The 15729-nt window shown below is 44.6% G+C and overlaps 1 protein-coding gene across 1 annotated transcript in view; it reads right to left on the minus strand.

Moving 5' to 3' along the window:
* The window catches only part of SLC15A5 (solute carrier family 15 member 5), a 30705-nt gene extending 19015 nt beyond the window's left edge, over positions 1–11690 (minus strand). Inside the window, 7 exon segments of the mRNA XM_040431395.1 lie at positions 5927–6100; positions 10095–10147; positions 10149–10201; positions 10204–10276; positions 10278–10318; positions 11328–11533; positions 11629–11690. Of these exon segments, the coding sequence (XP_040287329.1) occupies positions 5927–6100; positions 10095–10147; positions 10149–10201; positions 10204–10276; positions 10278–10318; positions 11328–11533; positions 11629–11690 (662 nt within the window).
* Positions 11691–15729: the final 4039 nt, after the last annotated feature.

Genomic DNA, 15729 nt, shown 5'->3' on the forward strand with positions numbered 1-15729 from the left:
AAAAGGAAGAAGTCTTGACATATTTTTGGACTAGTGGCCAATGTGAAATGATTATGATTTTAAGATTTGTTTTTAAATATACTGTATATTAAGGAGATGGAAAATAAAACAAAATCACCAAAAATTCTACAAAATATTTTCTGAAGACATATTTCTTTTAACCCTATTGGTGCTAGTGATTTCAGTGTATAAATCCAGAAACCTTCCTATGTGTTTAATTTAATTTAATTTAACTATACACTTCTGTACTACAGAACACCAGTGACTGTCTGTCCGCTGTCTCTAACATCATGTTCTCTCTTATCTGAAACGGAATTCTTTCAAAAAACTGAACTACTGGTGTTTTCTCCACCTACTAACCTACCAAAACCTGATATCTCCATCTGTGTGTGGCACTACCATAAGGCCTAGACAGCACGCCCGTTATCTCGGTGCTATGTTTAAAACTGATCTTTCCTTTACCTCCTATATTCAATCTCTTGCCTGCTCATGCCGCCTACTCCTTAAAAACATCTCTAGAATCTGCCCTTATCCTACTTTAAAAAAAAAAAAAAAAACTCTCATTGTTGTCCTGATCCATTTCTGCCTCGATTACTCATTACTAATTGGTCTCCCCCTCACCATACTTTCCCCTCTCCAATCTATCCAGAATACAGCAGCCAGGCTCATCTATCTGTCTAACTGCTACTCTAATGCCTGTGCCGTGCCAGTCATTGCACTGGTTACCCATACAATATAGGATTCAATTTAAATTTCTCATCCTCACCCACAAAGCTCTCCACAGTGTTGCACTCCCTACATCTCTTCCCTCATTTCTGTTTACCATACTACCCATGCTCTCTGTTCAGCCAACAATTTACAACTAAGATCCACCATATTTCGAACCTCTCACCCTCATCTCGAAGACTTCCCCCGAGCTGCACTATTTCTCTGGAATGCCCTACCCCAAGCAATTAGGTTCATTTATAACATCCATAGTTTTAGGCGCTCCCTAAAAACAAATCTTTTTGGTTAGCCAATTACATACCCTGATCTAACTCTCCCCCATTCACCGCCCCACCACCCCTTCAGCATCATTCTTCTGAACCTGATCCATTATCCACACTCCATGCACTCAGAAGCACTACAAATATCGGCTGGTGACTGTGGCTGTATATCTACTCCCGTATTGTGTTAATATGGCACTTATTACCTTGTGTGTAACGCTTATCTTTTTATAGATTGTAAGCTCTTGCGAACAGGGTACTCATTCCTCTTGTTTTAATTGTTGACTTGTTTGTTGCTATGTAATTTATTAATCTGTTTGTACATGAGCCCTTCAATTGTCAAGTGCTGTGGAATATGTTGGCACTATATAAATATATATTATTATTATATTATTATTATTATTATTATTATTATTATTAATATCTTCACCCATCCACCACAATTTTTTCTATTGCCCAAAATGTCTTACCAAATGAATCTCTATAATGTTTTCCTTTCAAATGTCTGGACACGCTATAAGTCTCTTTACCAATCCTAACATTTCTTGGGTGTTCTCATGACCTAGTTTTTAATTTGCACCCAGTTCTGCTGACATACACCAGCCCACATGAGTATTGCAGTGTATAAATAACACCCCTAACCCGCAATTTGCGGTCAACAGCACGGGGCGCACACGTTCATGTGCATGAGCCCTAAGGCAGAGTTCACATCTCTGTTTCATTTTCCTTTCCTTTCTTTTTCCTTTTCCTTTCTTTTTCATTTTCCTTTCTTCTTCGGTTTTTTTAATTTTTCAATGTAACATCATTCAAGTGCAACTCTTTAAGTGCACATACCGAATTATACCAGAATGTAATATTATGGATATGGAATACACTTTGTCATCACTGTCTACTGACCTTAACCCAATTCTCTCCTCTCCGGGTATGTCTGCATTGAACCTAACTGCTGCACCCAACTTTTCCAGAGTCTGATATTGTCCACACCCCTAATCTTTCCTTCTCATCCCCTGGTATGTCTGCATTAAACTTTTAAAGTCTCTTCCCCTGATGGATTTATTGAGTATTTGTTTACATTGACTATTTAACCCTTGTATCTAGTCCTCCCTTGATTAGGCCAAATGTAGCCCCCTCCCCTCTTGTTCACACCTGATTGAACACTTAGTGGTATAAATCTAAGTCCTTAGGTCTTTCCGACCTTGGTCTTTTCAATGAAACATCTTTCAAGTGCAGCTCTTTAAGTGCACATACCGAATTATACCAGAATATAACCAGAAGCGGACCAAAGGTAAATACAAAAATAGGTAATGCAAACAATGTTTCAATCTTTCATCTTACTCTTTCCATTTTTCCAAAACCTCCTGAAATACCCCCACATCCATTCACCCAGCAAGGAACTATTAATCTCTCCCTCCATCTTACCTTCTCATCTGACCGCTTGCACAAACCTGTTTGGCAACGTAAAACACTTCCTTCCCAAACACACACAGATACCTCATGCCCTCTCTTATTCTCACCTACTTACACTTTCTCTGCTTCTCCTTATTGCTGGTGATATCTCTCCAAATCCAGGCCCCCCTCAGCAAATCCCCACTATCACCTCTACCTCCTACTACAAATCTCCTTCTACAAATTTCTGCAACCCCTTAAAACCTAATAACCATTCCTCTGACCCCTGCTCCTTTGGTTCCGCTTGCAGGAGTATTATGGAATGCACGCTCTGTAACAAACTGTCCTACATTCATGACCTCTTCATCTCTCGAAAACTTTCCTTTCTGGGTCTCACAGAAACATGGCTGACACCTCTGACACCTCCTCCCCTCCTTCACTCTCTTATAGTGGATTTCATTTCACTCACACCCCCCGCCCCGGCAGCAAACATGGTGGAGGAGTTGGTCTTCTCCTATCAGACACCTGCTCCTACAGCCCAACTCCACTGCCACCCTCCATTACAACTAACTTTATTTGAAGTACACTCTGTTCACATCTACTCTCCCTCCAACCTCCAAGTAGCTGTCATTTACCGCCCCCCAGGCCCAGCCACCATCTTTCTTGACCACTTTAAAAACTGCCTCCAACACTTTCCTTCTGCCAACATCCCCACTATCTTCATGGGTGACTTTAACATCCCTATTGACACCTGCCACTCAGCCGCCTCTAAACTCCTATAACTCTCTTCCTCCTTCGGCCTCTCACAGTGGTCTTCCGCTCCCACCCACAGAGATGGTCACACTCTGGATCTTATCTCTACCCGCCTCTGCTCCCTATCTAACCTTTATAATTCTCCTCTCCCCCTATCCGACCACAACCTACTCACCTTCTCTTCACTGGTCTCTTCTGCTGCTCCCCCGGTCCACACACTAACACCCCCCCGCAGGAACCTTAAACATCTCGACTTCGCTTGCCTTTCTAACTCTCTTCTGCCACTCTCTACCATTTGTTCCCTACAAGACCCAGATACTGCCACCACCCTATATAACACCACAATAAGTACAGCTCTGGACATTGTTGCCCCCTCACACACAACGAAACCCCAAAAATCTACAGACAACCTTGGCACACCAACCTGACCAAAAAACTCAGACAAGCTTCCAGGGCTTCTGAGCGGCGATGAAAGAAATCCCACTCTAAGGATCACTTCACCACATACAAGCAATCCCTCCTCATTTTCAAATACTCACTCACTGATGCAAAACAGGCCTACTTCTTATCTCTCATATCTTCCCTGTCCCACAGCCCTAAACAACTTTTTAACACTTTTAACTCCCTTCTCTGTACCCTAGCACCCCCACCCCCTTTTTTTTTTATCTCAGCAGAGGACTTTGGCACATACTTCAAACAAAAGATAGTCTCTACTCTCCAGATCACATCTCACCACCTGTGCACTTGACCCAATCCCATCCCACCTCATCCCTAACCTCACCACAGTGTTTATCCCAGCCCTAACTCATCTCTTCAACCTATCACTAACCTCTGGTGTCTTCCCCTCTGGTTTTAAACATGCTACCATTACACCCATCTTCAAAAAGCCTTCACTTGACCCATCTTATTTGTCCAGTTATCATCCCATCTCATTTCTTCCATATGTCTCAAAGCTACTTGAGCAACATGTCCATTCTGAACTGTCCTCTCATCTCTCCTCCTGCTCCCTCTTTGACCGGCTACAATCTGGCTTCCGACCCCACCACTCAACTGAGACTGCCCTCACCAAAGTCACCAATGACCTACTAACAGCCAAAACCAAAAAACATTACTCTTTCCTCCTTCTCCATGACCTGTCCTCTGCCTTTGACACTGTTAACCACTCCCTTCTGTTACAAACTCTCTTATCTCTTAGCATCACTGACCTGGCCCTCTCCTGGATCACATCATACCTCACGGAGTGGACATTTAGCGTCTCCCACTCTCACACCACCTCCTTGTCTCATTCCCTCTCTGTTGGTGTCCCGCAAGGCTCTGTCCTAGGACCCCTGCTCTTCTCTATCTACACCTTCAACCTAGGACAGCTCATAGAGTCCCATGGCTTTCAGTATCACTTTCATGCTGACGACACCAAATCTACCTCTCAGGTCCCGACATCACCACCTACTATCCAGAATCCCACAATGCCTATCTTCCATATCCTCCTTCTTCTCCTCTCGCTTTCAAAAACTTAACATGGATAAAACAGAATTCATCATCTTTCTTCCATCTTGCTCAACCCCCCAACAAACCTATCTATCACATTCAATGGCTGCACACTCTTCCCGGTCAACCAAGTCCACTGCCTTGGAGTGACCTTGGATTCTGCCCTCTCCTTCTGACCGCACATCCAAGCCCTTTCCACTACCTGCCGCCTCCAACTCAAAAACATCTCCTGCATCCACTCTTTCCTCAACTTTGAGTCTGCGAAAATGCTTGTACATGCCCTCATCATCTCCCGCCTAGACTACTGCAACATCCTCCTCTGTGGCCTTCCATCTTGCACCCTCACACCCCCCCAATCTATCCTTAACTCTGCTGCCTGACTGATCCACCTCTCACCCTGTTACTCCTCTGCCTCTCCCCTCCGTCAATCCCTTCACTGGCGAATTCAGTTCAAAATACTAACAAATACATACAAGGCTGTCCACAACCTGTCTCTCCCTACATCTCTGAGCTACTTACCCGATACATCCCCACACGTATTCTTCGATCCTCACTAGACCTCCTTCTCTCCTCTCCTCTTATCACCTCTTACCACAATATCCTCCAAGATTTTCTCCCCAAACTCTGAAACTCGCTACCACCCCAACATATCAGACTCTCACCTACAGTGGAATCCTTCAAAAGAAACCTAAAAACCCACCTCTTCAGATAGGCCTACAACGTGACCCTGCTGCCTCTAATCCGCCAAGACCAACTTAACCCTCACTTAATGTGTCCTCCTCCATACCATGTAGATTGCAAGCCCTTACGGGCAGGGCCCTCTCTCCTTCTTGTACCAGTTTGGAACTCGTCTTGTTTCATGCCTAGTGCAATTGTCTGTATTATGTATGTATACCCCTTTTTCATATGTACAGCGCTATGGAATGAAGGGCACTTTAATGATAATAATAATAATAATCCGTCAGAAGAACAGAAACAGGATCCTGTGCATCAGATAGGGGAGGTATGTTTCCTTTTTTCTGGTCTGTCAGTTGAACACAAAATAACGGATCTGTAAAAACACAGTCCTGTGCATCCAAATGGCATCTTGTTGCAGATTTTTCTCTAACGTAAATGACTGTGAATTGTATCTGTTCTCACTATCTGGAGTAGGATAGTTTTGTATAGATTTGGTTGGACATATTGAACTTTTCCTTTTTATTCTCTTTAGTGCCCCTTGTTAGTCCAGAACTATTGCAAGTACATTTATTCATTTTTAACGTCCCCTATAGAACATCATGAGAGTCACAGAGACATACAGAGAGGGTGGATGCTGCTTACCTGTTACTGGCTGGAAGATTAGCTCATTACGCACCATATGAATGGTAATTAAGGCCATAACAATGGACATAAATGGAATCAGGAATCCTAAATTCTTGGCCACAGACTGTTGTATATAGGAGATTCCCACAAACACAACCAGGGAATTAAGATTAACGAGCCAATAAAACCTAAAGACACAAAACAAAGGCAAGAATGAGCGGTGACATCACACTTTTATACTCCAGTCCACATTCAAATTGTTCTATTTTTTACGGTGCAAACGGATCACGGAACCCATTCAAGCCGCCGCACGGATGTTGCCCGTGCATTGGGGACCCGCAAATAGCAGTCCCAATGCACAGAACGGCCGCACAACGGCCGTATGCATGAGGACTTAGACGTATTTACCGGCAGTGCTGTGGGGGAAACTAAGAACGGTGTAAAAAGCCGGTCTTATTAAATGTACCCCGCTATCTTTTATACCTGAAAACAGGCATAAAAGAGGAGTAAAAAGTAAAAACTACTCCAGTCAGGGGCTGGTGTAGTTTTTTTTTTACATAAATTAGACAAATCCTCCGGCAGCACACCTGGCAAATGAAGACTGGCGTAAAAGGCCTGAGAATACCCAATGTACTTGTGTAGGGTTGCCAACTTTCCCAATCAGTCACGATTACAAGGGTAAAAATTGGTGCTTTTTGGGGCGTAGCTTAACAGGGTTTATTTGATACCACTTGTTTGATCGCATTTTAAGTTTTGGGCCATTAAAAAGATATATATTTTTCTCATTGCCATTTTTGATATAAGATGCAGCCACTGGCATCATGTGGGAACAAGTGTAATTGAATGAGCTCTTATGGAGAAGCAAATAACCAAAAAGTCTGGAAAAATACATCTCGTTCACCTCCCAGTTTTCCTGGTTTGTTTATTTTATAGGAACAGTCAATGAGAAAAAATATATATATTTTTGACTGATGGAAACCTTTATAGATACAGTACTGTACAAAAGTTTTGGGCAGGTGTGGAAAAGATGTGGCAAAGTAAGGCTACTATCTCACTAGTGTTTTAGTTTTCCGGTATTGAGATCTTTCATAGGGGCTCAATACCGGAAAACTGAAAAAAAACGCTTCTGTTTTGTCCCCATTCATTGTCAATGGGGACAAAACTGAACTGAACAGAACGGAGTGCTCCAAAATGCATTCCGTTCCGTTTAGTTGCGTTCCCATACCAGAGAGCAAACCGCAACATGTTGTAGTTTGCTTTCCCGTGCTGGGATGCGGAGCAAGATGGATCCGGCATGACCCCCAATGCAAGTCAATGGGGACGGATCCGTTTTCTCTGCCACAATCTGCCACAATAGAAAACGGATCCGTCCTTCATTGACATTTAATGGAGGTCATGACGGATCCGTCTTTGCATTATTAAAGATAATACAACCAGATCGTTCATAACAGATGCAGATGGCTGTATTATCAGTAACGGAAGCATTTTTGCTGAACCCTGCAGGATCCAGCAAAAACGGTAGTGTGAAAGTAGGCTAAGGCCTCTTTCACACTTGCGTTGTCCGGATCCGGCGTGTACTCCACTTGCCGGAATTACACTCCGGATCCGGAAAAACGCAAGTGTACTGAAAGCATTTGAAGACGGAACCGTCTTCCAAATGCTTTCAGTGTTACTATGGCACCCAGGACGCTATTAAAGTCCTGGTTGCCATAGTAGTAGTGGGGAGCGGGGGAGCGGTATACTTACAGTCCGTGCGGCTCCCCGGGCGCTCCAGAATGACGTCAGAGCGCCCCATGCGCATGGATGACGTGATCCATGTGATCACATGATCCATGCGCTTGGGGCGCCCTGACGTCACTCTGGAGCGCCCGGGAGCCGCACGGACGGTAAGTACACTGCTCCCCGCTCCCCACTACACTTTACCATGGCTGCCAGGACTTTAGCGTCCCGCAGCCATGGTAACCACTCTGAAAAAGCTAAATGTCGGATGCGGCAATGCGCCGAAACGACGTTTAGCTTAAGGCGGATCCGGATCAATGCCTTTCAATAGGCATTAATTCCGGATCCGGCCTTGCGGCAAGTGGTTCCGGATTTTTGGCCGGAGCAAAAAGCGCAGCATGCTGCGGTATTTCTCCGGCCCAAAAAACGTTCCGTTCCGGAACTGAAGACATCCTGATGCATCCTGAACGGATTTCTCTCCATTCAGAATGCATTAGGATAATCCTGATCAGGATTCTTCCGGCATAGAGCCCCGACGACGGAACTCTATGCCGGAAGACAACAACGCAGGTGTGAAAGAGCCCTAAGAATCCTTTAAAAAATAGAAGTGTTACTAGTTTATCAACAACAAAACGCTGGTCTTAGTTCCCCCTTGTGCTGCCATAAGATTTGTCTAATTTAAGACGAGGCATGCACCTCATCATAAATTTGGCGTATCTGTGGCAGGTGTAAAAACTACCGTACATTGATGTTAGTAAATTAGCAAATACAGCATAACACCAGCTGTGCAACTAAATATTGTCGCACGGCTAGTTAAAAAAGGGGACTTGCGACTATTGTTGCGTAAAATAGTCAAAAGTCCCTCAGTAAATGTGTCCCGATGTGTCTTTCATCTGCTGCAAGACAGTTTTTAGCAAATGGAGTTGGGATTTGGTTTGGATTAATGGTGTCCTTACTGGGAAATACATGCTTCAAGTAATACCATCACAGAGGTGTCTGATTGGCCTCAAATTTATTCTGCAGCAGGACAACAACCCCAAACATACAGCCAATCTTATTAAGACCTATCATCAGTGTAAAGAGGGAAGAGAAGACCTGGAAATGATGATATGGCCCCCCTATAGAGCCCTGATCTCAACATCATCAAGTCTGTCTCGATTACATGAAAAGACAGAAGGATTTGAGCAAGCCTACATCCACAGAAAATCTGTAGTTAGTTCTAGCAAGATGTTTGAAACAACCTCACGGCCAAGTTCTTCAAAAACTGTGTGCAAGTGTACCTAGAAGAACTGATGATGTTTTGAAGGCAAAGGGTGGCCACAGGAAATATTGATTTGATTTAGATTTCACTTTGTCCATTCACTTTGCATTTGTTAGTTGCTAAATACTATTAACACTTCAGTTTTTATAAGCATTCTTAGGCTACTTTCACACTTGCGGAAGGACGGATCCGACAGGCTGTTCACCCTGTCTGATCCTCCTTTCGCCCTGGCCGCCGGAAGCCGCCGCTCCGTCCCCATTGACTATAATGGGGATGGGGGCAGAGCTCCGGCGCAGCACGGCAAGTGCATGGCGAAAGGCCGCCGGACTAAAAGTCCTGCATGGTCCGACTTTTAGTCGCGGCCTCTCACCGCGAACTGCCGTACTGCGCCGGAGCTCCGCTCCCATCCCCATTATAGACAATCAGGACGAAGCGGTAGTCGGCGGCAACGGCGAAATAGCGGAAGGACGAATCCGACAGGGTGAACAGCCTGTCGGATCCGTCCTGCCACAAGTGTGAAAGTACCCTAACTTTGCAGCATTTTCCCACCCACCTGCCTAAACTTTGCACAGTACCGTAGTCATAATATAACTTTACAGCGGAGTGCTGTGTTTCTCATTAAGAGCCTACCTCTGCTCACACATCCAAGATCACATCCTCTTCCTGCATTCACCACTAGGGGGAGCTCACCACATACAGAATTTTACAGATCATAAAAGCTTATTATTGTGTAAGTGGTAAGTTCCATTAAGGAAGGCAACAAACAGACTTTATCATAGATCAAAAACTGAGAGATGTGATGTGTAGAGGGGATTTACCTCTTACTTCACATGCCCTGGTGTCCACTATCTTCTCTTTGTCACATTTATAGGGCTTCCTTGTGATACTGTTTCAGATAACAAAGGCTTCTATGTGTGAGGCATCATGGGAAGGGGGCCCAAAGTAGATATTATAGCAGTGCATTGATCAGTGAGCAATGTGTCGCTTCTCAAATCTTAAGCTGTGACAGGGCTTTCCTGTCCATCCTTACATGGCTCACAAGCCCAGTTCTATATCCTCTGGCCAAACTCTGCACATTGAACAGTGGCACCTGGGATTGAGAATAATACATACAGAGGAGTAGCAGATAACTGAGGCTGTGGCTTAACACTATATGAAAATATACTTGACTTATGCAATGACAAGGTCAATGATTTACTGACCAGTTAAAAAATGACATCAGCTCCTTCTGTTTATAGCCCAGGAGACCATAGGCCACTTAAAGGGCAGATGATGGCTCGAATCCCTCCGGTTCCAATGGATGCCATAAAAGTCCAGCATTGAAAAGAAGAGTTTGCTCCCTCCGAGCCAGTGTGTGCGCGATGTGATGCATGTCTATGTAAAAAGTCCTCAAAGGGGAATGCAACTACTGGCAGCAGAACCGTTCCTGGGGGCATAAAAACAAACATGTCAGGTGCCCAAATATTGACTTATCATTGTTACAGCTCCCATAGTCATCAAACCAACCTACTGGCACCCAGCTACAGGGTCTACCTTACTTACCTTATATAGACCCCCTAAGTGTCTATCAAAATGTACCATAACTGTAGGCTTTGTAAGCCCAACTGCAGGTTTCTACCAGCAAGGTCTATCAAGCCACACTCACTACAGGGCCTAACTTGCTACACCCCAACTGAAGGATCTACAAAACACACACCCAAAACAATGGCTGGATGTACTGACTTCTATGTAGTCAGTATATACCCCCTACTAGGGTGTGATGAAGGTCCACTTACAAGATGGGGCTACCGACATCCATTCAGAGCAGTCCTCACCATGATAACAGCTGATCGTGTGTATGTGTGGTGGTGGTGGTGGGGAGACTGCAGTGAGAATATTCATAGACATATACATTCATGTACACCCAACCGTACACACACATCTATATGCATGATTTGTACACACACAACCATACACATATCCATGCACAAACACACATCTATACACACATGCATGTACACAAATGCATTCACATATCCATGCACATACTCAAGTTTATAAACACTTCTATTCCCATATTCATGTACATAACCACATCCATAGTCAAGTCTTTGCATGTGCACAAATCTGTACATTCACATATCCATGCAATTACACACCTCCATAAACACTTCTACCCATGTACACACATTCATGCATATGCACATCGATACACACTCACACATACATCCGTGCATGTACACACATCTCTTCTCTGTGTATATGCACGAATGTGCATATATATATGAATGTATGTGGGTATGTAAATACAGTACGTGCAGGCTATATGTACAGTGCATACAAACGTGCATACATACATGTATACATGTACACAAGAATATAAATACATACATCTGTACATCTATGCTGCATACATAATACATACTCATATACATGTAGGTCTCATAGATACCTACCTGCAAAGTGCAGGAAAGTGCAGATATAAATCACTCTTGTTCTTCCAATGAACAACTCTGCTGACCAGCCTACCAGGACAGGCGTGATGGTACAAGCTCCCACAAAGCAGAGGTTTGCAATGGCCGCTTGGTGGTACTGGTAGCCCATTTTTAATTTGCAGAATAAGATCATGTTGCAGACAGTGGCAAAGAAGGTAAACCGCTCACTACAGTTCCACCAAAAAGCATACAGATTATGGGCTGGAGGCTTTTCCTGGCCTCAGTCCTTGAAGACTCCAGGTGGACATCTTTCCTCCAAAACCTGCTACTGTCCCCATGCGAGGACTGGAACCTGGAGAAGCTCACAAAGTGTGGCAAAGGCATCTCCACTGCTCTCACACTGAGAGTGATAATGGAGAATGCAGCCCTTCAGTGCTGTCCAGGGACAGGAATTCCACACATACATAAAACTATTCCTCTGCAAGTCACACTCTGTTGCTGCACCAAACCCTGCTGCTTTGCGTCCACCAAATCTAATTACGGTAGTATAAAAAACAACAACACAAATCTCAGCGGAGAACATTGCCTACTTTTGTGGAATCCAGTGTATATGGGGAATTCATGAAGCCTAGTGCAAAATGTCCTATACAGTGTATTAATCAAAGTGAAGGCCCTAGATGGGACCCTCGGGATAATTTCAACAAAATCCCAAACGGTCAACTGACCAAAAAGAAATCCCTTTCAAGAAATTCGCTCATTTATAGTCTGAAGTCCTTCTGAATGCATTGTGTAAGGGTCAGGTTATATATGACAAGTTGTACTTTCAAGTACCATCTCAGCAAAGTAAAAGTGCTTCAACTTGATACACCCTGTTACAATGGCACTGACTCTCTCTACTACACAGAGGTCTGTTTCATACACTGTATAGAATCCCAAAAGGGATTTCTTTTTGGTCAGTTGACCGTTTGGGATTCTATACAGTGTATGAAACAGACCTCTGTGTAGTACAGAGAGTCAGTGCAGTTGTAACAGGGTGTATCAAGTTGAAGCACTTTTACTTTGCTGAGATGGTACTTGAAAGTACAACTGCATTCAGAAAGACTTCAGACTATAAATGAGTGAATTTCTTGAAATTCATTTCATGCCCGATTTGACAACTTCTTCAAACGATTTGATTCAGAGCCGATTCCACACGAATTGAATATGCTCCACTTGGCCTAAAAATTTGTATATAACTCTCTGATGTCTCTTTAGACTCAGGGGTGCACTGCTAACGAGGCGAGGTGAGGCAATCAGGTGGCGCCACCTCGGGAAAAGTGGGGGGTGGAGACAGGGCCGTGGCTAATGAGCACATCCTATGATATTCAACGGCTTAGCCATCTGACGTCTCTTAAGACTCAGGGGGTCACTGCCAATGTGGCGAGGTGAAGTGGCAGTGCCACCTAGGGAAAAGTAGGGGGCTGAGGCAGGGCCGTGGGCAATGAGCACTTCCACTGTAGAAGCGCTCATCAACTGTATCGCTGTCCTCAGGATGGCAATACAGTCAAATGCTGCGGAGGGTCATGGGAGCGATATCTCCCTGCCCCGCCATTCCCTCTGATAGGCTACAGGCACTAGGCCTCAAGCCTATCAGAGGCCCAGCGCAGGTACGCGATAATGATGAAGCGCTACCTGAGCCGGGCAACATACAGCTCTGGACACAGACCAGAAGAGGCCTGTGTCCTGCACCACATAGCTGACAGCAGCATGGAGGTAAGCATTTGAGGTTGTTATTTTTCATTGGCAGCATGCCGTTAGGTCTTTATGGGGGGGGGGGGAAATCATTATTATACCTGTGGGGGAGCACTATGGGGACATTGGTTCTATTGGGGGCACTAGAAAGGGGCATTTTTGTACTGGCACAAATTATAAGGGGGGGCACTATGGGGCATTAGATCTATTGGGGTAAAAGGGGGTATTTTTGTACTGGCACATGTTATAAGGGGCATTTTTGTACTGGCAAGTGGCAACATAAGAGAGCATTTTTGTACTTTGCACATGTTATAAGAGACACACCTTTTAAGATGACTTTTTGTTGTACATTATAGCGGACACTTTTTATACTGGCAAACATTATAAAGGGGTATTTTTTGTACTGGCACACATTGTAAGGGGGTATTTTTGTATTCGCACATGTTATAACAAATATAATTATAGACATTATAGCAAATATTTTTTATATTGGCAAACACTATAAAGGGGTATTTGTTTGTACTGGCACACATTATAAGGGGTATTTTTTGTACTGATAGGACATTATAAGTTTTTTTTTTGTACTGCAACACAATATAGGGGAAGCTATGTACAGATAGAGACAAAAGGACGGCACTCACCGCTATGTGCTGTAACAATTTATTTTATTCCTGATAGAGAGCGGACAACATATATGCGTGCTCCAGCTGAGTTAGGCCGAAAACAATATAGGGAAGCTGAGGAGTACAACCACAGACACTGCGGTACCACACGCTGGTTAGAGAAACCCTCGTTCCTTCCACAGTCACCAGCTTACACAAAGCAGACCCAGGTTGGTAAGACTAAGGCCCCATTCACACGTCCGCAATTCCGTTCCGCATTTTGCGGAACAGAATTGCAGACCCATTTATTTCTATGGGGACAGACTTTGTCCCGCTCGGATCCGGAATTGCGGATCTGCACTTCCGTTCCGCAAAAATATAGAACATGTCCTATTCTTGTCTGCAATTGCGGACAAGAAAAGGCATTTTCTATATAGTTCTGGCAATGTGCGGATCCGCAAAATGCGGAAAGCACATTGCCGGTGTCCGTGTTTTGCGGATCCGTGGATCCGCAAAACATATACGGACGTCTGAATGGAGCCTAATCATGCACGCATCTCATAAAGTTTTGGTGCCTAGGATCCTAGAGACTGAGACCAGGCCTATAGTCAGTTAGGTTTACTGTTTGTGTCAGGCAGCAAATGCTGTAAAGAGGACCTTTCACCAGAGGAAAGCCTCTAAACTAACTATACAGAAGTGTAGAGCGGCGCCCAGGGATCCGCTGCACTTACTGTTATCCCCGGGCGCCGCTCCGTTCGCCCGGTATAGCCTCCGGTATGTAAGTAGTTAGGCTCCACCCAGTTGAGCCTGCCGCGGTCTCCTTCTCCTATGCTGTAGCGCTGGCCAATCGCAGCGCTCAGCTCATAGCCTGGCTATGAACTGAGCGCTGCCATTGGCCAGCGCTACAGCATAGGAGAAGACGACGCCGGCAGGATCAAGTGGGTGGAGCCTAACTACTTACATACCGGAGGCTATACCGGGCGAACGGAGCGGCGCACGGGGATAACAGTAAGTGCAGCGGGATCCCTGGGCGCCGCTCTACACTTCTGTATAGTTAGTTTAGAGGCTTTCCTCTGGTGAAAGGTCCTCTTTAACTGCTCTTAACAAGGACTTAACGTTTAAAGTGTCAGTTCACACCGGAGAGCTGAGAAGCTTCACAACTAATTCAAGCCAGGCTGGTGTAATTATGAGAAATACTATAGGCACGTGCTGTTTAACCAGTTGTTGGGGGAGGGAATTGTTATAGCATGGAAGAAGATTGTAAGCTGCTGTGCTATACTGCAGGTTAGCCGGCATTACGCACCCAACAATTGTTCCTAACTCTAGGGTAATAACGGGTAAGTGTAGTGTACGGGGACGGTAATGCCCGTCACTACAAAAGGGTCACTTGTTGTGCTGTCGTTTCCCCTTATTTATGGGGAGGTTGATATGAGTGAAGATAATGTAATGTCATGCTATGTATTTCCCTGTTACTGTGAAATGTGCATGTACAGGCCTGCTAGGGGTGTCATTCCAGCTCTTAGTCACTAGAGGGAGCTAGGGAGCCCTAGTTTATATAAGGCCCAGTCAGGGTAAGGAAAGTCAGTCTAGTCTAAAGTCAGTCTATAGCAGTTGGAGTTTAGACTATGTCAGAGACAAGTCCAGGCCGGAAGCCTGCAGATCAGGAGAGGGTATTGCAGTCCCTGTAACCGGGTTCCAGATTCAAAGAGAAGGTTCCCCTCCTGAGTTCACATATGCAGAAGCAGGAACACCTCGGTAAAGAGCCTGAGGGAGCTGAGATAGAGACAGAGGCAAATCCAGGAAAGCAAGAGGTACTCAAGACAACAGAGGAGGTACTTTATAATTATAAACCCAAGGATATACGCCAGAGCTAGGGTATCGGGCCTTGGAGAAGAGTTTCTATGTCCCAGGATCAGTCAGGAATAGAGTGCAAGCTGCCTGTACTGCAAGTCCTGTGTTTAACACTCTGAAGTCACCTTGCTATATCTATATTGCCTGCATCAAATGTACTGCAACCAACTGTCTGCAAAGGAACTGCGTTTCCATCAATGTCCCTGTATGATGACTACTAAAGTTTGAGTTCTGCTTTA

Source organism: Bufo bufo, chromosome 1 (genome assembly GCF_905171765.1).
Source record: "Bufo bufo chromosome 1, aBufBuf1.1, whole genome shotgun sequence".
Classification (NCBI taxonomy): Eukaryota; Metazoa; Chordata; class Amphibia; order Anura; family Bufonidae; genus Bufo; species Bufo bufo.